Here is a 24,207-nt window from a genome sequence, read left to right as displayed (position 1 = left end):
AGACGAAACAGACAAGACAGAACTCTTCCAATAGAAATATACGTCTTTCCGAAACGAGACGCCCTCAAATCTTTTCTTGAGGCAACACATGGGAGATCTAACTTTTTTGAGTATTGTTCGATTACGATATGTGAAAATTATATTTTGTGCTTAACACACAACGTGGGGATGGTTTCTCTTGGAAGATCGGTTTTCCCATTCTATTATCATTAATTTTCTTTTATTCATCACTGTTTCTCATAACATAATATGTGCGCCTTCGAACGTAAGTGAGAGAAGTTAAATTACTATGTTACAAACTGTTACTAAACGAATTTAGATCGAGAAGCAACCAAGAAGTGCAGACAACGAATACATACTGAAGGGATTTGCAAAATGTGTTGGCATATTTGTATCTAGTCATTTATCAAACAGAACTTGTACACTCAACCTTGTTTTCTGGGATTTCTTTCATATTGAGATTAGTGGTGGGCACAAAAACCGGTTTTTCGGTTTTTAGAAAAACCGAAACCGCTTTTGGAAATTAAAAAAACGGTTTTATCACCGAAACCAGTTTGGGTTTCCTTCAAAACCGGTTTGGTTTTCACCGAAACCAGTTATCGGTTTTCTCCAAAACCGGTTCGGTTTTTCATCGGATCCGGTTTTCTTCAAAACCGGTTCCATGTTTTCCAAAATTTGTTATTTCTGATCAGAATAGCGTTTCGTTGTCCTTCGGAAACCGATTAAGTTTCCACAGAAATAGTTTTATGTGTCTTCCAAACGTTTTCACCGAAACCAGTTTCGGTGAAAACCGAACTGGTTTTTGTAGAAAACTGAAACCGGTTTCGGTGAAAAACCGAACCGGTTTTGTAGAAAACCGAAATGTTGGTTTTTTGGGTCTAGGTTTTCTAGAAACCGGTTTCCGGTTTTTATAAAAACCGGTTTTGCCCATCCCTAATTGAGATAGACAGCGTTACATGAAAACTTTAAAAGAACGAAGAATATGCTCCTTTGTTTATCATAAAACAAAGGATATGTTTAAAAGAATTGACATAGAATTTGCAAAAGCGAATACCTATTTTTTAACATAAGTGTATATTAGTTATTTCTGCAATAATACAAACAGAGGAAAATGAAGCAAAAGGATTAATAATGCTCTAGTCGTCAAAGGTGGTGAATCTCTAGAGTAGTATTTCTCAATCTGTGCTCACGGAACATTAGAGGGTCGCGAGAGATTAAAATGTTTATGGAACTTATTTTCATTAAACTTTCTCGTATTATGCTCTCTCTGATTTTGCATCGTGATTGCTTCAATGATATTACCAAGCTCTTATAGAAGGCCTCTCAAACAGATCTGAAGTCCACTCCCCAATTACAATCTTACAATCTTGAATACTCTTTAAGTTGAGTTTTCAAGGTACATCTGTCACTTTGTTTTCTGTGTAAGACAATTATAGGTTCACAGTACTCGTCTTCGACGCTGGAGATCTAGGTTTGATTCCCGTCGGGAACCATGTGATTTAGATAACACATTAAGCTGTAGATCCACGTCTTATATAGCCTCACTGCTGAAAGGAACGCTAAACTATAATCTAAGAGACGGGCAACATTTAAGATCTAAAATTTGTGGTGTAACCGTTTAGAGAAAGAAAGATACGATTCCTCCTTCACACTGACTGAATGATTTCATTGTTTTAAATAAATAAACAACCCCTTTCCTCTGATGTCGTTAAAATTATGATTGAATTTAAGATGATTGGTTGCTCACAAAAAAAAAAAAAAAAAAAGTCATTGGATAATAACTACCTTTCTAGACTCGAAATATCAACCTCCTTTTTTGGTGACGAATAACATATAGAGCTGTCTTGTCATTCGACGTTCAAAATGTCGTCTCCTTCAGTACCATTACTAGAGATCTACGGTTCAGTCTACGGTTGCTTATTCTAAAATTTCCAAAAAGGCTTTTAAGACATACATTCCTATTTGCCACTACATATCTGTGCGAACATTTTCTCATCTCGTACGTATGAAAACGAAATACAGGAACAGACTTAACGTGGAGTCATATCTATGTATGAGATTATCCAGTTTGAATTCATACCGAAGTTGGCGCCTGAAAAACAACCTCAGCTATCACATTAGGTGACTGTTGAATTCATAATATTAGACCTAACTGATATGATCTATTTTTTCAAATATCATCTATTTACAACAATATTGTATTGTCATAAATGGCGTGTGAATGTGTAAAATATTAATTTATCATTTTAGGTATAATACTAGGGACAATCAAAAAGTTCCTGGAATTTTGTTGTAGCTCATTACTACCTCAATATAAGTATGCGTGTACTTAATCGCTCAAAGTAGCCACATTTGCAACACACACTCTTACCCGACTTCTGGAAAACCTGACGATACCTCTTTTGGTACCTTCCGAAGTTCAGCCGACACGTCTGTTTTATAATTACTTCTACGGTGGCGAAAAGGGTTCCTTTGAGGCTCACTTTTAGCTTTGGAAAGAGCCAAAAATCTGATGGTGGTATTTTTTTTCTAAGGCTATCCAAATCTCTGAAACAAATTTCCCAAATTTGCACATGGACATGATGTTTGGATGTTGTTCGAAATGGGACATTGCATTAACTGATCACCACACACTCTTCCGTTCAGGTAAACTACTCGTACACTGCTTGTTATGGCATGTTCACGTTAATCAAATTCATAATTAGGCAACCTAGGGACTGCACTGTAGAAGATTCATTGTGATTGGATTACAAATGCCAAAACTACAACACATGCCGGGAAAGTTTTGACTGTCTCTCGTATGTAATATATATTTAAAATTAATTCCTGATTTCACGGGGGGCCGAGGAGAATTAATAGTCGCTACAGAGGGCCAGCGATATCAGAAGTATTGAAAAATATTGCTCTAGAGATCTGAATTTTGATCTTTTTTGTTTTAAAGAATTCTACTTTTGACTTGAATAGGAGACCACGCCAGAAAAGGAAATTTTTTACTGGTTGTATAGTCCGCAGCAAAAAATCCTGCAACATGAGCACGTAAGTTTATTGTGAAACTACGCCTAACAGCGCAGGGAATCAACATAACGTCTTTTTAAGTGGCACAAATCATGCCAGGAGAAATCTCGGCGTCCTCCCCTGCACACTTATTTTGGAGCAAAACACTTCGTCGTTTCACAATTAATTTACATGCTCATGTTGCAAGTTTTTTGCTGCGAACTGTACATTTCGTAGTATATGCAACATCAATATGGAATTTTAAAAAGTAACAAAGTCAATGGTCCCACAATAATGCCTTTTAGGCTGAAGGAGATGATGGGAAATGAATGATGAATATGAAATGAATGATAAAATATAAACACTCATGGTCTGAGCGGGATTCCAATCTACGACAAACGGGTATTATGATCGATAACTTAGGACCCTAGACTGCTCGTCCATACCTGCTAGCAGCATAAAATGAAATCGACTCAGAATGTATATAGATTAAGCGCGTTATTTGTGTATATTTCCATTAGGTCTTTCCATTTTGTTTCAATAAGTTAACAAACTAGAACTAATCGAAGCAAAGAAAGTAACCGTTTGCCTTTCCTGAGCAGTAAATATGCAAAGTTCTGTGTAGGATATTACCGTCTGTTTCAATCTACAAGTGGTATTTCAAAGAAGCTTAGGCATAGTTATTTCGAAAGATGGTACTAAATTAGGGTTCCCAGACGTCCCAGTTTAGCCGGGACACTTCCGGATTTACGTAACCTGACCCCGAAAAATGGTTCAAAATTCCAAATGTTCTGATTTTTCTCCAAAACACAAGTAAATCATAAGTGCGATATTTAAAAGTATCGCTCATATTAGGAATCGATACTCAACAAATAGCAATAACAACTGTCAATCACTTTTGATTAGTGTTGACCTGTTATTTAATTAATTATTATATTTCAGTAAAAATCAAACGCATAACTATATATGACTACACTGAGAAAAATTCGTTATCCGGACAGCGGTATGTTGTACAAATATACGGAATCCATGTGTTTACTACGGAAATGTGCACGGAGCATACGTTATCCATGTGCTACACACGTACTGCCCTTTTTGTGCTTAAATGTTACATCATGCCGGTGCAGGATGTCTAAGTTTAACAGTCTTCTATATATTACATGCACATACCTATGTTACTTACATTAGCTGTATGTTACGAATATATAATCCATCTGTGTGAGATTCTGACCGCCTATATACATTTCCTTGTTTCATACGGAAAGTACATATAGATGGAACACTTATATTGAAAGTATTATAAAATATACGTATTCAGTTATATGTTTATAGCAGGATGTTACCTATAGTCATCCGTTAAATCCAAAAATTACAGAATTTACTCATGTAACCTACGTTTTCACGTACACCGCATACGTTTCTCTCTCAGTGTATGTTGGATATTTTCATAGGCTATCTCAATTTTTTAGTCTGAAAATCTACGAGTTATAAACTAAATTTCTGTGGCATTGTTAGACTACACCTTTTTGTTTAGGTTGAACGGTAATAATATGCGAGCGCAGAGCGCAGGTATGAACCTGACAGAAGTTACAGGAAAAAATTGTTATTAGTTACAATTATAGTCGAGGAGGTATAACGTCGTTGGCTTCCCGCGCTTGGACCTGCTCGTCACTGGAGGTGTGATAAGAGGGTAGCCAATCACCACCAACTATCTCCTACGCTCAGTGAGCCACGAGTAACCAAACTGTTCACTCCCCATAAACGTCACTACAACTTTTTGCTGGAAGCCAACGACGTTATACCTTCCGTACTATAATGAATTTAATTGGAAACATAATATAAGTAGGGGAGAGGGGGGTAGATTTGAACATCTGTTTTCGAATATTCGTTTTTGCTTCCAAACACCCAGTAAATTTCCTTATAGAACTGTAGCAAAAGCTAAATATAATATACATTATATTTGCCATAAAATCGAGTACTTTGTTTGATCTTGTCATTCTGTGCAAGGGCGCAGGGGGTGTCGTTCAAATGTACCCCCTTGGGGGGTAGATTGAAACAAGCATGGGGTAGATTTGAACATACGTGGGGCAGTTTTGAACAAACCATTATTTTACTACAATAATCGTTATTTTCAGGATTAATTCGTTTACGAACAACAAGGCTAATGTAACAAAGCAGTATTAACAGTTTAAGGCACAAGAATTATCCAATCGCGTATGGCAAGGAAATAATAATAATAATAGTAATAATTGCTGAAACATATATGGAGGCCCGTATTTGTATATTGTGCGCCTCTGTGCTCTAAATAATTTGCTTCCCCTTCGGAAACACATCTGAATTGAGTTGAATTCATAGTTTTTGGGGTCACTAAGATGAATAGTGACAGTTATAATCCAATTCAAGTTCAAGGTTATACTCAACTCCCAAGTGAGGCGGGCGAAAGTTTAAAAGTAATCGAAAACGACAGACAAGAATTAGAAAGTCCACACACAATATCAGCAGTTGGCACTGAACATTTGTCTTCATTGTCTGAGAACACAAACATGTTGCTGGTACTTATAACTTTCAGAAAAGTATAGGTAGAACAATGTTCAAATGTGCCCCCTAATTTTTGTTCAAAGCTGCCCCAACCGGCATGATCAAGCAGAATTTGATAATACCCAGATAGTACAAACTATTGTGAAATACAAAGGGCAACATTGGATAAGTAAATTAATGTACTTGCTTCTGCAATGAATGGCAGATAATATCAAAACACAGGCTTCTGTCAAAAATCTTACAAAACTTCACAAAAATTCCAACTTTACACCCCACAAATGTAACAAAGTACTGCTGTTCATCAACAGTTACATTAAAATTGCAGATAACAGTTGACCGTCATGCAACGCAGTTTTGCCAAACTAAAAATTTTGAAACCACCAGATATGCTATTATTTCTAGCCTGTTATCTTAAATGTTCAAAGGTACCCCCTGTTCAAATGTACCCCCCTCTCCCCTAATACTGAACTATATTGCAAATTATGCATATTATTTGGTATTTTAATATTTAGATATTAAGTTCAGTTGATCTAGAGTTTAACGTCCCTTTCTGCAGCGAGGTTGTATGAGACGGGACCTGCAGATTAACGTGGAATCCGAACTTTATGAACTCCTGCCGGGAATCGAATACTTATATGTTCTATGTGATTAATTGAATAACCTAGAATTAGGATAATGAAATAGAACACAGTATTACGATTTTAAAGAATGTAACAGTTTAGAGCAGTGTTTTCCAATCCCTCTGTAGTGACCTCCGTGAAATCAAAAATTATTATTTAAATACGTTTTGCATATCATAAAAATGAAATGATTGATTAATGTCTTTACACTTAAACGTGTCATTTAAGACAATACAATATTGTTATAAATATAGATATTCGGAAAAATAGTTCGTACCAATTAGGTTTAATATTGTAAATTCAACACTCGCCTAATGTGATAGCTGAGGCTGTTCTTCAAAAGTCAACTTCTGTATGTCTGAAAGAATAATTCCAGACGTATATATGATTCCACGTAAAGTCTGTTCCTGTATTTGGTTTTCATACGTCGAGGAGAAAATGTATGCACAGATATGTAGTGGTAAATGGCAATTAATGTATTACAGCCTTTTAGGAAATTTGAGGATAAGCAACTTTAGGCTGGAAATAAAACTCCAGTAACGGAAACGAAGGAGATAGTATTTTGAAACAAAATCGAACGTTACCGTTTTCACTCTATAACAAGCAACGTCAAAATCGGAAGTGATTGGTTTATACCATTTCCGGTTTTAATAGAGACTTAAGAATGAAAGTAAAATGTATTGTTGAGACACTTAATCAATTGCAGTAAATCGTTTCTCTCTATCTACTCGTATTACCGTTTCTTCTTTTTAGCGATAAACGTAAAAACCGGAAGTGGTTTATTCTTTCTCTTCCGGTTTTAATATAAAGATTACAGTGAAGATGAAATATATTCTTAGGATGCTTATTCGATTTCAGAAAATAGCTTCTTGCTATGCGTTACCATTCTATAACGATCAAAGTTAAAACTGGAAGTGGTTCATTTCTGCTACTTCCAGTTTTAATAGAAGAATTAGAACATCTATCGACGATTAAAATAGGAGAAAACTGGTTCTCACTATATGTTACAGTTTTCTTTGTATTATAATCAACGATAAAACCGGAAGTGGTTGATTTCTATGAGTTTCGGTTTGAATAGGGGTTAAGCAAGAAGATAGTAAATTTTCTGATATCGCTAAACCCGCTTGTAAATTTTCTGATATCGCTATGAAATGTATTGTTGAGACGCTTAATCGATTGCACAAAACAACTTCTTTCTATCGATTACCGTTTCTACTCTATAGCAATCAACGTTGATTTGAGCCACTCCTGGTTTCGGTAGAGAGATTAGAATAAAGATGGAGTATATTTTTCAACGCTTAATTGATTACAAAAAATTACTTCTCCCTATCTGTTACTTTTTTATTCTAAAGTGATCAACGTTAAACCGGAAGAGGTTGATTTTCTGCTATTTCTAGGTGATAGTTTACTGAAAATCTTGATGTTGATGTGGCTGATAAACATCACGAAAACACTTTATATGTATGTATGTATGTTCCACAATAACTCTGGAACGCCGTGAGAAACTTTAATCAAACTTAGTATACATATTACCTGCAGACTGGAAAAGAATACTGCCGGGATAAGACCCCCCTAGCACACATAGAAAAAGGGGAATCATAAAAATGATCGAAAATGACCGATATTAGTGCCAAATCCATAGTTTTCGAGATCCATGAGCTGATTGGTGACAGTTTCGATGCCCTTTAAGTCCAAGTTCAACCTCCCAGTGAGGATAAGACTCCCTTGCAACCTAAGAGGAGGGATATATATATAAGAATGATCGAATAGGGCTGATATTAATGTATCCGAAGTTTTCGGAATTTCTTAGATGAATAGTGATACTTCCGATGGCGTTTAAATGCAAATTCAGTCCCCATTAGTACTCCTGCGAGACGGTATTGTGACAAAAAAATAATTGAAAACAATATTATGGTGGTGTCAAGGAGTCGTGAAGTTGAACCTATATCTACTAATTTTGTCACCCAATACAACATGAGGTGTGTCCCAATCGTCAACTCTCATCATGGAATTTTGCCAGTGTCGTTTCTAGCCCTTTACGGAGAACATATACTGAGGTTCAGTGTTGTCAGATTGCGCTAAGTTTAGTTCCCCATCAGGATCCTGCCGCCTACAGTCTTACAATTTGCCCATGCCGACCAGATACCACGGTCGGATTGCCGACGCCGAACACCGGCGTTTCTCCGCGCGATTTTCGACCGCGATGAATAGTTGCCTTGCCGAGAAGTCGGCGAACAGCCGGAAATGAGCATGAAATACGTCGGCGCCTCCGCCAGAAAGAGGCCAGCATAAGCAGTCGGTAGAGGGTCCGGAAAGAGGCATTTCCGACTGTTTTGCCGACTCTGACGGTCGGCAACAGTCGGCAAAGGGCATTTTATTTTATGAGTTTCGACCGCTTGCCGCCTCGGCAAAAGGTAAGCAACTTTGAACAAGTAGATCATCGTGCCGCCGCGGACGGGTGCCGGCTGCCTCCAGCGGCAATCCCTCTTTCCGACCGCGACTTCCTGATGGGGTTTTGTTATTTTTACTCTTATTATTGTTACTAATTAATTCGAATAATTGTTAGTGTTCGTGTTTTAGTTCTTTGAGTGCTTTTTTTTTTTCTCGTTCGCGATGTCTTCTATGTTTTGCAACATTGTTCGTGCATTTCTTATATTGTTTCATTTTTCTCTAGTGCTCCACGAATCGTACCGAATTCTTCCGATACACCAACGTGAGGTAAAGCAATAGGGTCTACTATGATTAGTGTAGAGCCCTGGCTTCACGAGTCATCGCGATCATTTTAGTGTCGAATCCAGAGTTTTCTCGCAATGGTGATCCTTCTTTTGACTTCCTCACTTTGGTCATTATTTGATGGGATTGTTGTTCCTAGGTAGATAAATTCATTCACTATTTCGAAGTTGTAATTCTATATTTGTGTGTGTCCCGATTCTTTTCAGAATGACAGTTTTGGTGCCCTTTAAATCGAAGGTCAGCACTCAGTTGGGGTGAGACCCCCTAGCACTCCAAGAGGAGGGGAGGGGAAGACATAAAAATGATCGAAAACGACCGATATTGTCGTCCTAAGTTGATTGGTGCCAGTTCTAATGACCATAAAGTTCAAGCTCAGCCTCTAGTAGGAATAAGTTCACCTAGTATACCTAGGGAGAGTGGAAGGAGGTAACAAAATGATAGAAACAACTAAGAAGGGGTGAAAAATAAAATGTCTGAAATGACTGAGATTAGTGTCGAATCCATAATTTGGGTTTGTTAGGCTATTGGGATACAATTGCGATGACATTTAATCCCTAGTTTAAACATGCTATAATAGTTTAGTCAGCTGATTGGAAATATGCAGGGGCAACGCCTTTACACGTTAGTCGCACATCTATCTATCTATCTATCTATCTATCTATCTATCTATCTATATATATATATATATATATATATATATATATATATATATATATATATATATATATATATATATATATACATATACATATATACAGGGTGGTAGGTAACTTTTGGAGGCTGTTCCTTATACGAAATGAAAGAAAAAAGTTCTAATAAACATGGGTCGAAAAACGTCTCCTTTCATAGTTGTGAACTACCGAAAATTCGAAATATCAAGTTTCAAAACATCCTGGCTTAGAAACTATAGTGCCTATCCCAAGCGGTTTAAGGAATTACACAGGAACTGGTATACGCTCTATCTAAATATCCATGTTTCAGAATTCACTGGTACCAGTGAAACGAACGCACCATTAGTACTTAAAGGAGTATCCCTATACTTCAACTTCCTTTTCACAGTTCCTTTCACCGATAGCGGAAGATGGTAAAACATGGATATTTAGATAGAGCGTATACCAGTTCCTGTGTAATTCCTTAAGACCGCTTGGAATAGGTCCTATAATTTCTAAGTTAGGGAGTTTTGAAAAATGATTTTTCGAATTTTCAATGGATCATAACTCCGAAAGGAGGCATTTTTCGGCCCATGTTTATTAGAACTTTTTTCTTTCATTTCGTATAAGGAATCACCTCCCAAAGTTTGTCGGTTGAGTTACCTACCACCCTGTATATATATATATATATTAGGTGTATGAATGTATATTCCAGCGTAGCTCAGAAAGGTCAGGAGCAATTTTAATCAAATATGGTAAATACATGGTTTAATCTGCAAAAAAATCTGTGGGAATGAGATACCCCAAGGTGTGGGAGTTGGAAGGAGTGACATGTAAAAGTAATGCAAAGCGACTGATATTAGTGTGCAATCCATAATTTTCGGGGTCGCTAAATGAACAGGGACGCTTCCAATGTCGTTTAAGTCCAAGTTCATCCCCATCGGCAGAGGGGAGAGAGTAGGAGAAAAATAAAATATGAAAAATTAATGAGATTTGTGTTGAATTCATAGTTGTCGGGGCGGAAAAACGTCTGACCCGTTTGAAATGATTTTTGGTAGAGAGTTAATATTAATTTTAAGCTGAGTTTTTTTTTATTCGTTTCAATTTCATTAAAGGTGTATTCTATGTGGGTAGAGTATTTCATTCTTCATGCCAAAAGTAGAGCATCTTCTGTATTTTAATAATTACACTTTTATTGAAATAAATATTCTAAAGGCAAGGGAATTCAAATATTTCACATAAAATTATTTTCTCCGTGCGAAGATATATATATATATATATATAAGAAAGAGAGAGAGAGTGATGGTGAATCTGAAAGATGTGCACAAACTCAAGGAGATGATCTGTGACATCAAAAGAAGACAGCAAGTCCTCTTGCATGTTGTCGAATTTCGTGTCGTGTAAGAATGACAGGGGTGCCTACTTGGAATTGAAAATCGAATCCTGAGAATTGGAAGGGAACAGAAAGATATGCACATACTTCGAGAGGTTATTCTAGTTATATGCTTAGTTCAATACAAATAACTAGAAGATATCATCCAAACTCATTCCAATTTACAATATTAATGCTAGTGCATGAACATACACTTTAATAGTAAGTAGCAAGCAAATTAGACAATGAATATTATATGTTATTGACTTTGTAACTTGTCCATTAAATAACAGAACGCACAAGCGTGAGTGACATCCAAGATTCAATATGAAAATCAGTGAATGAACGCGTGGAGCCGGAGGAGTTCCTTTCTAAGCGGTTAGCGTACGCGCCTTTGGCGTGGGAGACCCGGGTTCCACGTTAATCAGTAGGTTCCGTCTCATATAGCCTCACTGCTGAAAAGGATGTTAAACTCAAATCAATTTAACTCAACAACGTGCAGTCGATACAAGGAAATCGGAATATGAAAAACTTATCTCCCGGTAGTCTATGCAAAACTATGGTTATTGTGAAGAATCTTCCTCTCAGTAAGTTCAGTCAAGCGCACAAGCCCCCATTGAAATGTTCCATTGATTAACGAGCAATTGATCATTTGCGTCATTTCCGGCGGGGTCCCTTAGAAGAAGGGTCCCCAGTTACGCCGCTACTGTCTTGGAACACTATTTTATTTTACTAAATTGAGATCTATTATTTTGTTGTTAGGACTAGTGACCTTTTGTCAATCGCCATACTTTTCTTATCCCTTAGAATCCAGGAAAATAATACTGACAAACTGTCAAACATAGTCTTGGGGTTCATTGGACCCCACTGGGAGTCCTAGGGTTAAAACGTAGCTCCTCCGTGGCTAAGCTGTTAGCGTACGCGCCTTTGGCGTGGGAGATCCGGGTTCGATTCCCGGCGGGATCTCATGTGGTTCGGATTTCACGTTAATCAGTAGGTTCAGTTTCATATAGCGTCGCTGCTAAAAGAGACGTTAAACTCAAAATCAACTCAAGTCATATTCTTAAAACACGCACATCAATCAGGAGAATGTATTGCACTTCAACAAAATTCGGTTTATGATAGAATTTAATATATATATATATATATATATATATATATATATATATATCCCTAGGTACTTGTTCTCCTAGTAATTAGCATGATCTCACAAACTTGAGTGTATTATTAAATATAATGATTACGTTATTTTTTCTCCATAAGAATCAAAACCATACACTTCTATTTGTTTCTTGAATGAGAACTGTGAGATTTTGATTGAAAACAAAAATGTAGTCATTTTTTTAGAGAAGAGATAAGAGAGCTTTTGTTCGTATCCTTAGCATGCATATTTAAGATTTTATGTAAGTGTATATGGTCATTTTTATGGACACTTATTTTGAAATCGTCTGTGTTCTCATAACTTGGAAAACTATAATTCTGAAATACCAGCAATCTGCTTCATGTTCGTAAAATGTTATTTGAAAAACAAGAGGATAAAGAGAGAGAGAGAGAGAAAAGGACAAAACATATTGTTCATTTTATCTTCGAGAGAGAAATTCATTGCCCTAATGGTATGTAGTTAGTTGTTGAATAAAAGTACCGCTACGCTACCTGGTAGCATACAGGTGAACTAACAAAGCTCAGGTGAAGTAGGAAGGTGTTCAACGTTGGTTCAACGTGCAGACAACTGTTGTGTTGGGAGGAAACTGGTTGGGCGCCATTTTGAGGTGGTGGTTCGTATTTGTTAAGTGTCTTTGGGATGACTTTTGTGAAAGACTTCTGACGTGTGGTCATGTGAATAAGTGAAGAAGTTATTGGTGAATATTTTAACTTCAGTGTGTTGCGTGTAGTGTTCTAGTTTGTACGATATAAAGAACCAAAAAAATGGGTTCAAAAGTGGAATATGTAGAATCGTCGCAAATTTATACAACAAATTATATCCGAAACTCAAAGGCTATTGGTGTACTTTGGGGCATATTTACAATATGTTACGCTATTATTAACGTTGTCGCATTCGTAACCCCTGAATGGATCGGTGATACACAAGAATCGAATTATCCTGGACGATTTGGACTCTGGACATATTGTTTCTTCCTTACCGAAAATGGTATTGAAGATTGTCAAGGAAGATTGGATGATTTTAGTACGATACCCAACCCAGCATTCAGGGCAGCAACCGTATTTGTGGGCTTGTCAGTGATCATTACACTACTTTGCATATGCTGTATGTTACTTTTCTTCTTTTTCCAATCGACCACCGTGTTTCACATATGTGGATGGATGCAGGTGTTTTCAGGTGAGATATGCTTTGTAATATTATTGTTTATATATTTTTTTTAATATAAAATGTTTGTATGTCTATACGTTCTTAATGAGTGAGAAAATCAACATTCTTCTAACGATGCGTCATACCAGGCGGTAGCATGCACATACCAAAGATCGCACATACCAAACAAAATGTAAATAAGTATTCAAGGCACATAACGGGAAATGAGGCAATGTTGCCACATTTATGACAATAACATTATGCTAATAAGGCTGACATTTGCTGACATACGTGATATTTAATTGTTTTTCATCAATATTGAAAGCATTTATATATTACCCATGAAGATTTATCCGATTTTCTTTTTAGATATTGTCGATATGATATAGGCCCTCAAGCTATTGTTGCAGCACCTTCTTGTTTTCGTGGAACCAGTTGGTTCATTGTGCTAACGTGTTGGACACCGCTATAACCTGTTTGTATAAAATATATTTATGACACTTTAGATAATAACCAGGAGCTTTTTAAAAACGATAAGATTATCTTACGATATTCTAAATTCTGTGAGTAATTTTTTGAATCTCATAGTATCTGCACATTTTATATGAAAATACACCCAACATCATACGTATTAATGAAATTTCGGGCAAACTTATTCGCTAAGATATTCAATTTTCCAGTTGCAGATTCATTTTATTCCCCGATTCAAGTAACACGACATTTATTCTTTTTGTATAAAACAATATTTCAAAAATGAAATATCTAGTTTAACGTGTCTCTAGTGTTATTGTCCTTTAGGCTAAAAGAAACATTGTGATTATGGTAGGATTTGCAAAATAAGGAAATGGAAGGAAAATAGGACACTCAGAAAACCCACAGATATGATCTTCTTTACTACGAACTAACATTGGCTGGTGTCGAAGCAGAGACTCTTATCACTCAACCACTGAATTCCGTAAAATAGGCTTTCTAGTTTATATTCCAGTGAACAGTTAATGTGAACCCAAAACCAAAAAGCAATTACTGTATGAACATTTTAATAGTACTAAAAAAAAGTGAATAAGAGATATATCATTCGGCTTTTATAGTGCATTCTTACTCAGATACAGTGTTTTAACACAAACTACGTGCTCTTAGTTGGATTTGAGTTTAACGCCCCTTTCAACAACGAGGCTATTTGAGACGTGGACCTACAGCTTAACGTGTGAGATCATAAGCACATGAGCTTCCAGTGGGAATCGAACCTGCGTATCCCACGTCTAAAACAAGAACGCTAATTATATAGGGAAGAGAGAGCTCTAAATGTGCTCCTTGTATCAGAGGGAGAGTACGGAACGAAGAACATGGGCCATTGCGTAGCGATACTGGTGAATATTCCATCCAGAATGCACAACTACAAAATTTGAACATATAATCTTCTAAATAGAACAAAAGAATCTTAACCTTACAACTCTTGTTTGCTCAGGATGATATTTGTAATTTCTAAAATGAGTGTCATATAATAGAGTAATATTATTATTTTTAACTTTGTGCTTTGATATAAGCATGCAATGCATGTATCTTGTTTAAAGAAAATTTCCGGCTACGCCTATTTTTCATGTATTTAAATCCAACTTCAGAGTATGCATTCATAATGAGATTCAAACAACGCGTCGATCATTCTTTAAGCAGATCGAAAGATATTAGTCTCATGATTTCTGCAGGTGTTACGATATTGCAAAGGTGGCGGCCTTTGAGCAGGTTTAAGCTCCCACAGACAGACTTCAATCTCTCTCTCAGTTGCTAACAAGATTATTATTATTATTATTATTATTATTATTATTATTATTATTATTATTATTATTATTATTATTATTATTATTATTATTATTATTATTATTATTAGGATTTTTTTGATAGAAGTGACAGTAAACTTCACCCGTTTGTCGATCGCTTTCAACCTAATATTTCTCGTTCTTGAGCTTCGAAGAAAACAGTCACCTCTAGTCTGACGGGGCTCTGGTTTTGATCTCAGGCCATATGAATTTGTCCGTGACTTTTCTCTAAGTTTTCCCATTTACAGTGGGCAGATCTAACCCGGGCTCAACTTCCTGGCCAAAATTAGTGGCGAACTATCGAGTAGTTCTTGAAATTTTGTCTCCCGGGTGGATATGGGTAGGCAGAGTAAATTTATATAAAAGTCTTCAGAGAAATGAACACCTCGAAAATAACATGCTAAGTTCTATTATTATTATTATTATTATTACCGAAAATTATCGTTCAACAAAGGGCTAAGCACACTAACGTTGATTCGAATGGAAGAAGCTCGCTTACATTCATTCCAGTTCTTCTAGTTTGAATTAGTGGTGGCCACAGAAACCGGTTTATCGGCTTTAGGAATACCGAAACCGGTTTTTGAAAATTAAAAAAAAGGTTTTTCACCGAAATCAGTTTTCTCCAAAACCGGTTCGGTTCTCTCCAAAAGCGGTTATTGGTTTTCTCCAAAATCGGTTCGGTTTTTCACTGGATCCGGTTTTGGTTTTCTTCGAAATCGGTTCCGGTTTCTTCCCAAAATTGGTTCTATTTCTGACCAGAATAGTGTTTCGTTGTTGCCCGGAAACCAATTTTGTTTCCACAGAAATAATTTTATGTGTTTTCCAAAAGTTTTCACCAAAACCGGTGAAAAAGCGAACCGGTTTTTGGAGAAAACCGAAATGTCGGTTCTTCGGATTTTCGTTTTCCTAGAAACCGGTTTTACCCATCCCTAATTTGAATATCACTTATAAGACTGAAGATACGACATTAGCTTAGAACCATACGTATGCCAAGATCAACAAACAAATTTCTGGTGATATTACAATGTAACTAGATTTCATGAGATGATATGTTTAGTGTAGCGTTCCATGTCTATGCTATTTAGGCTTAAGCAGTCAAATGATTATGGAATGGACATGAATCAACTATAATGGCCTAACATATAATCAGGGCCCTTTTACGTAAAAAAAAAAAAAAAAAAAAAAAAGGCGCTCTACCATGGAGTTACGTGCCCAAGACAAAGTTTCACGTAGTTTTATCAGTGTGTCATAGTAAGATGTTGGATTATAAAGTATGCGTCAGCAATAGTATTATATAGCCTATATCGGACACATCAAAGCTTTAACTGAATAGTTTTAAGAGAATTATTCATAACCTTGCAGCATCAAAATACAAAACAACATTTATTTTTATTATACTGATACGTTAAATGCTTAAGGTTCCTGTGAACTCCCCCTTGTCCGAGCACTTCGCCTTTTCGCCACCAGATGCTCACTTTTTCATTTAGCAATCACTGCTGGCACCTCTACTGGGAAGAATTGAAAGATCGTACCGCTCAGTTTGAATGTGTCCAGGATATCCACACTTGAAGTGGGCGGGGAGAGGAATCCAACAGGTTTTTTTTTTTTTTTTTTTTTTTTCGTGCACCTGCAGTCAGAGTCTATTTATACAAGCCGTGTTGTTCAGCCGCAGGGCAAAACCTCAACCATTGATGAGTAACATAAATCTTTTCTTTTTGCAGGTAGGAATAGAGTTTTTGTACGAAAAACGGGAATTAGGTTGCAGAGAACGTCATTCGTACGTTTATCACATGAAACTCTTTTCTTTTTTTGATTATTACCAGAACATGAGATAAAAAGAACCTAAATGGTTCTTTGTATACAGAAAACAAACAAACAATACTAATATTTTCTTACATATCAGTATTATATGATTTTTTTTTTTCTGAAGTGTATGATGCATGAAAAATGGACAAAATGAATTTTGACTTTTCTATTTGTCCCTATCCTTCTGAGTAGAGAGAATGATGTGGCGCATTTCAGTTTCGAAGTTAAACTTTATAATGTTAAGATGTTAAAAATTATGTGATGTTCCAACTATATCTCATTTTTACCTATGAAGACGGTAACACCTGAGCGATTATTTAGTAAATTAAATGCCAACAAAACTTTTACTGACCAGCGAAAACATTATGACCACTCGCTACTTTTTCAACGAAATCATCGGGCTGAGATAAGAGCTACAAGGCATAACACAACCGCGCGCCAAACACGACAAGAATCTCACTCGATTAGTCAGTGTGATGCTTGTGCCTTGAATGGGGAAGGACGACGATATATCAGGGTGACTAAGTGGCTGGGAGCTTCATTTCGGAAACAACGCGACTTGTCGAGTTTTCGCGATCTGCCGTGCTTATGTATTTCAAAGATGGGAAAAGAACAGTGAAACCAGCATCGAACCAAACAACAAAAAGTGGGATGACCACACCTCATTAAAAATGTCGGATGTCGTAGACTCTCGAATTTGGTTTAGCAGAATAGACGAAAACTATAGCACAATATAATAATAATAATAATAATAATAATAATAATAATAATAATAATAATAATAATAATAATAATAATAATAATAATAATAATGCGCATTTTTTGCGTATGAGCAAGTTGTGACTCACTAAGAAAGTCAAAACTGTTATCTGTAAATTTTACGTGACTCATGAATGTGGAAAGAGGGGGTCCGTTTAACATTTTTGCGGGGAGGCCCATTCGTCCTTACTTACGCTACTGAGAGAATGTAAGGTAAAATAATAACACCAATATATATATATATATATATATATATATATATATATATATATATATATATATATATATATATATGTGTGTGTGTGTGTGTGTGTGTATGTAATCCTGGCGCAACAGTCCCTTGTGATCTGAGCCTGCAGCGGGCTTATGTTAGTAGTAAGCACAACCACACCCAACGTCGCCGGCTGTCTAGATTGAAGTCCGCTATCTTTTAGTTTCCCAACTTTTCTCTCGATATTTGGTCAACACAGAAATGTTTGAGTGCCACACCGGGAATTAATCCCTGGACGATGCACACTGTATCACTTTCGCTAACCATTTGGTAAAATTCAGGTTAGGGTGGTACTGAATTATTTTTGGAATATGCCATTTCTCATAAGGTAAAGTTCAAAAGTATTGTGACATAATTAAAAAGCTCTTATCAACCACGTATTCTTGCCTCTAATATCTCTAAAAGTTTTCGAGTTATGTGTCAAAAATGGTTGAAACACTTGAAGTTAGTTTAGTAACTTGAAGAAGATAGTGGACTTATACATACATGATTAGAATTGCTCCAATTTTTATTTTTATTCTTCTTTCTCATAAAGAAATACAAAATCATAATTTCAACCATTTTGGTATATTTTTCATAATTTGAAGCACGAACAGCCGGTTTCTTTCCTTACGTTTTGAACTTGGGATTTATATTCTCCTTGTCACTTATCGTGAAAGTCATATAATAACATGGGTCCCAAAGCTAGAATATCTTATGTGACAGAGGTAATGACAATTTTTGTCATTTCATCTCTCAAGATCTGTTAAATTTCACATTTATTGAATGATATCGGTTTTATAATACGAATAAATTTTTCGTATAGTGGTCGTAAGAAATGACAAAAGCTACCACTGACCTTTATAGTTTGACTCATGCTTTTTCGATCATGGTATTCCCCTTAAATTTTGTAAAGGACAGTATCATTTTAATTATCTTAGCCTAATTTCCTAAAGCATCTCATTCATACGCTAAAAGAAAGATTTCTATTTTTTTATGTATAAGAATTCAAGGAATGCAAATTTATTCAAAATTCCTTTACAATTAAAGCTGCCTAAACAGATATTCCTTCGAGATTTCTGTATTTTGAAAACAATTCACGATTTCAGTTCTTTGTATTTACTTGTTTTCATGTTTATTTATATCAATGCTGTATGATCAGTTCCCAGAATTATTTTAGTTCCCCGGTAAATCCATTTATAACAAGCTCCAAATACTGCTACAATTTTAATGTGGTTTCAGAAGAATCTCATATCTCATCCTTTTGTTACTCTCTATATATTCATCTACTACGTAAACAAACATCAGTGAAAGAAAGAGGCTCAGAGCTAACATGTGCTCCGTGAGGAACGTTGTCATACCTTGCACTGATATATCTAGAGAGTCTAGTGTTGCCACGAGACGAAACGAGACAAGACGAAACTTCTGGCTGTGTCGTCTCGTCTAGAAAAGATGTGTCCGTCTCGTCTAGTATCGAATGGTTCTGTCTCGTCTCGTGGCAACACCAGAAAGGCTGAGGCCCACAAAAGAGCTGTCAAACCAAGTGGTTAAAATTATAACTTTTAACCAAGTTTGGTTAACAGAGCACAATACACAACACGACTGCAATCTTCCAGCAACGACTGCTTAGTTTCAACTGAACCCGTAATTACTTCGATAGGAACATTTGTCAATACCGTCAGTACAGACGAAAGGCAAGATTTTCCCATTTATTCCGATATCCTTTTTTCAGAACCCCTGGCGCCACTTCAACAAATAAGGAGGCCTATGTAACTTTCCCATTTAAAAAATGGTTTATCTTCGAATAACATCATAAAAGGATAAAAAAGGTAAATTTTATTGTCAAATCAGAATCTTTTCAAAACTCAGTATCGAGAAAGGCTGACACGTTTCTGTCTTGGTTCGGTACGAGAAAGACCATGAAACAATAGTTAGTTACTGATAAAATTGCCACTTCTACGCGTACTTGTACTTCTATTAAAGGATTTTTATACGTAGATATCTCCACCAGCCCCCGGAATAAAATCTTCTGAAACACTGATCTCAATGAACGCTTTACATTGTATTTGAATCTGGAGCACTATCACAAAATAATTAAACTTGAATCGATTGAAAAATGGAAGTGAAAGCTGTTTGTAAGAATCATTTTTAAAAAGTGCTTTAGGTATTCCCTGTTCTTTGTAGGATTTGAAACGTTGAATCATTTGGATAATTTGAAATAATAGAAGATGGTATACATTTCGAAGACAAATAATTTATTCCGAGTTAATAAATTTTTAAGCAAATTCAGAAACTGTGTTTGTATTTTTCGAGACACGAGACAAGACGTTTTACGAAACGTTTCGTATTGTATCGTGTCTCGCTTCAAAGAGTCCTGTCTCGTCTCGTTGCAACACTAAGAGAGTCTTACGCATTATCTTTCCAAGAAAATGAGCTAGAAACTTGAAAAGCACATTCAGTCAATTGTTATCATAGAATATACTATGGGCATAGCCGCTGATGTGTAGAAGGTGACACAGGCGGAATTTGTTTTTGGCGAGTTGGAGCCGTGGGACTCTATTATTTGGATTGGAAACATTGGTTCAAAAATATTTTACATTTAGCATACATACATATACACACATCATACGTACACACACACACACACATACGTACATGTGTGTTACATATACTTTAATTAATGTGTGGACCTAAGGACAAGGTCCGGTTCGCCCACCCAAAAACCGCCTCTGGGAGGTGGATTGGAAGCGCACCCCTGAAACATAGAATTATGCTAATCGTAATCTTCTGAGATAGACTACCCCCCGAGGAATAAGTAAATAAATAAAAATTAGTTTATTAATGTTTATCTTCCGTATACGATTAATTGAAAAATTTTGGTGTCTCAACAATGAGAGCCATATACAGGTGATCCTGCGTTCCTGGCGGAACTTCCCTAGTTGCGGACAAAATTTCATACTATAAACTCTTTTCGGCTCTCTCCCCCACGGTAGTTTTTTTTTATCTATTATCTACTCCCTTGGAGTAACTGTTGCTCTGTATTTTCACGGGCTTGCAACCGTCAGAATGAATATCTTGGCTGCCTTCCCAGCTACCCAATCAGCATGCAATAGATACATGCAATAACAATCAAATCCCACACAAACTACTCTACCCATCAAATATTTTAACATGGAAAGTTCTTTTACGCAACGTATTTCGTTTGTTTAAAATGGAATAGACCTAAATACATCTTTTTTTTTTTAATGTTCTTCTGGAGATTCGATAGCGAGACCGCTCACATAAAAAAATGAGAGAATTAGTGCTCTGACAATCTGGTAGAAATACAACATGTCATATGTACATTACTGTGATTACATTGCTATTTATTCAATGATTATTTTGCTTAGAGTTTTCTTACTCTCCAGGGTACTCTTCAAGGATATACAATTACTCTTCACTTATGTCGCGAAAAAATATTCAGCTTGCAAATTTATTTCGAGAACTTCTCATTCCCTAATACATGTTTATACTCTCAATTTGTGCGTACAACTGACAAACTTACACAGAATCTCAACAGAGTTCAAATGTGAGGTGTCTGCTGTGAAACACAGGTCAGTTATATGGGAGGGGCTTTTAGAGTGCAGCTCTAGGAACACTGTGGGCTTTTAGAGTGTAATTCTAGGAACGCTGTAGGGGGCCATCCCGCTCCACCTGAGACAAAAAAAAAGGAAAAGAAAAAAGAAAGAAAGTAAGAAAAATAGAAAAGAAAGGATGAAAAGAAATCTGGCGGAACACAACTAATTCACACTGGTTACAAAGCAGGCACAACAAAGTTCTGAATGAAATATGTTTATTTTTTTGCACTATTCCATTTTCCGAACAATAACATTTACCGATGACTTGTTAGCCCCTCCACCACAGCCACCATGAAAACAAATTCAATCGGAATTTGGCCAGCTCGTTTGATCACGAATAAATATCGTTTGATCCCAACGCATAATGACGTATTACACACAATTTGGCTAGGGCTTGTTAGCCCTTGATAATCGACATGTACCATTCCATAGACATTTTAATCGTAAATAGGTAAGCAAAGTTTCGTTAGTTTCTGGTAGAAAGTATGACAGATAAAGTTGATCGTTTGTTTAACAATGGTGGCCTCTAACAATGAAACTAACAACAACAACTGAAATCGACAAGTACCATTTCATAGATAACTCAGTGGTAATCCGATGAGTGTGCCAAGTTTGGTCAGTTTCTGGTACAAAATATAGCAAAGTTGATTCTTTGTTTAACGATGGTGGCCTTCATCAATGAAACTAACAACAATATGTGGAATCAACACGTACTATTTCCTAGATATTTCAATCTTAAATGGGTGTGCAAAGTTTGGTTAGTTTGTGGTAGAAAGTATGTAAGATAAAGTTGATTGTTTATTTAACAAAGAAGAAATCCAATGATTGTTTATTTAACAATGGTGATCTTCAACAATGAAACAAAAACAATATGTGAAATCGACACATACCATTCCATAGATATTTCAATCTTAAATGGGTATGCAAAATTTGGCCAGTTTCTGCTAAAAAGTATGGCTGATAAAGATGATTATTATCGTTTATTTAATAATGATTGTTTATTTAATAATGGTTTCCTCTAACAAGAAAACTAACAGCAATATGTGAAATCGACACGTACCATTCCATAGACATCTTAATCGCAAATGAGTGTGCCAAGTTTGGTTAGTTTGTGGTAGAAAGTATGGCAGGTAAAGTTGTTTGTTTATTTAACAATTTAGAAATCCATCGATTGTGTATTTAACAATGGTGGTCTTCAGCAACGAAACTAACAGCAATACATGAAATCGACACGTAGCATTCCCTAGATATTTAAAACTTAAATTTGTGTGCAAAATTTGGTCAGTTTCTGGTAGAACGTATGGCAAAGTTGATTGTTTATTTAACAATGGTAGCCTATAACAATGAAACTAACAACAATTTGAAATCGGCAGGTACCATTCCCTAGATATCTCAGTTGTAATCCGATGGGTATGCCAAGTTTGGTCAGTTGGTGGTAGAAAGTGTGGCAGATAAAGTTGATTGTATACTTAACAATGGTGGCCTTCAACAATGAAACTAACAACACTATGTGGAATCCACACGTACCATTCCCTAGATATCTCAATCTTAAATGGGTGTGCAAAGTTTCTTCACTTTCTCGTAAAAAGTACGGCAGATAAAGTTGATTGTTTACTTAACAACGATGGCCTCTAACAATGAAACTAACAACAATGCGTGAAATCGGCACGAACCATTCCATTGATATCTCAATCGTAAATGAGTGTGCCAAGTTTGGTTAATTTGTGGCAGAAAATATGACAGATAAAGTTGACTGTATATTTAATAATGGAGAAATCCAACGATTGTGTATTTAACGATGGTGGTCTTCAACAATGAAACTAACAACAATATGTGGAATCCACACGTACCATTCCCTAGATATTCCAATCTTAAATGGGTGTGCCAAGTTTGGCCAGTTTGTGGTAGAAAGTATGGCAGATAAAGTTGATTGTTCATTTAAGAATGGTGGCCTCTAACAATGAAAGTAACAACAATAAGTGAAATCAACACGTTCCATTCCATAGATATCTCAATCGTAAATGAGTGTGCCAAGTTTGGTTAGTTTGTGGTAGAAAATATGACAGATAAAGTTGACTGTATATTTAATAATGGAGAAATCCAACCATTGTTTATATAACAATGGTGGCCTTCAATAATGAAACTAACAACAATATGTGAAATCGACACATAGCATTCCCTAGATATTTCAACTTTAAATGGGTGTGCAAAGTTTGGTCAGTTTGTGGTAGAACGTATGGCCGTTAAAGTTGATTGTTTATTTAACAATGGTGGCCTCTAACAATGAAACTATCAACAATATGTGAAATTGACCCATATCGTTCCATAGATATCAATCTTAAATGAGTCTGCAAATTTTGGTTAGGTTGTTGTAGAAAGTGTGGCAGAAAAACTTGATTGTTTCTTTAACAATGGTGGCCTTCAACAATGAAACTAACAACAATATGTGAAATCGACACATACCATTCCCTAGATATTTCAATCTTAAATGGGTGTGCAAAGTTTGGTCAGTTTCTGTTAAAAAGTGTGGCACATAAAGTTGATTTTTTATTTAACAATGGTGGCCTCTAACAATGAAACTAACAAAAATAAGTGAAATCGACACGTACCGTTCCATAGATATCTCAATCGTAAATGAGTGCGCCAAATTTGATTAGTTTGTGGTAGAAAGAGTGTAAGATAAAGTTGATTGTTTTTGTAACAATTTAGAAATCCAAAGATTGTTTATTTAACAATGGTGGCCTTC

The 24,207-nt window shown here is 36.0% G+C and overlaps 1 protein-coding gene across 1 annotated transcript; it reads left to right on the top strand.

The window, feature by feature from the left end:
- Nucleotides 1-12,585: 12,585 nt before the first annotated feature.
- Tmhs (Tetraspan membrane protein in hair cell stereocilia) lies at nucleotides 12,586-13,289 on the top strand. Its single transcript, XM_081741641.1, has one exon. It carries the CDS (start codon nucleotides 12,834-12,836, stop codon nucleotides 13,287-13,289), a length of 456 nt encoding a protein of 151 aa, XP_081597767.1. The 5' UTR covers nucleotides 12,586-12,833.
- The last annotated feature ends 10,918 nt before the right edge of the window (nucleotides 13,290-24,207 follow it).

Source organism: Thermobia domestica, chromosome 16 (genome assembly GCF_964235325.1).
Source record: "Thermobia domestica chromosome 16, izTheDome1.hap1.1, whole genome shotgun sequence".
In the NCBI taxonomy this organism is placed as follows: domain Eukaryota; kingdom Metazoa; phylum Arthropoda; class Insecta; order Zygentoma; family Lepismatidae; genus Thermobia; species Thermobia domestica.
This window is presented reverse-complemented; position numbering and strand designations above follow the sequence as displayed.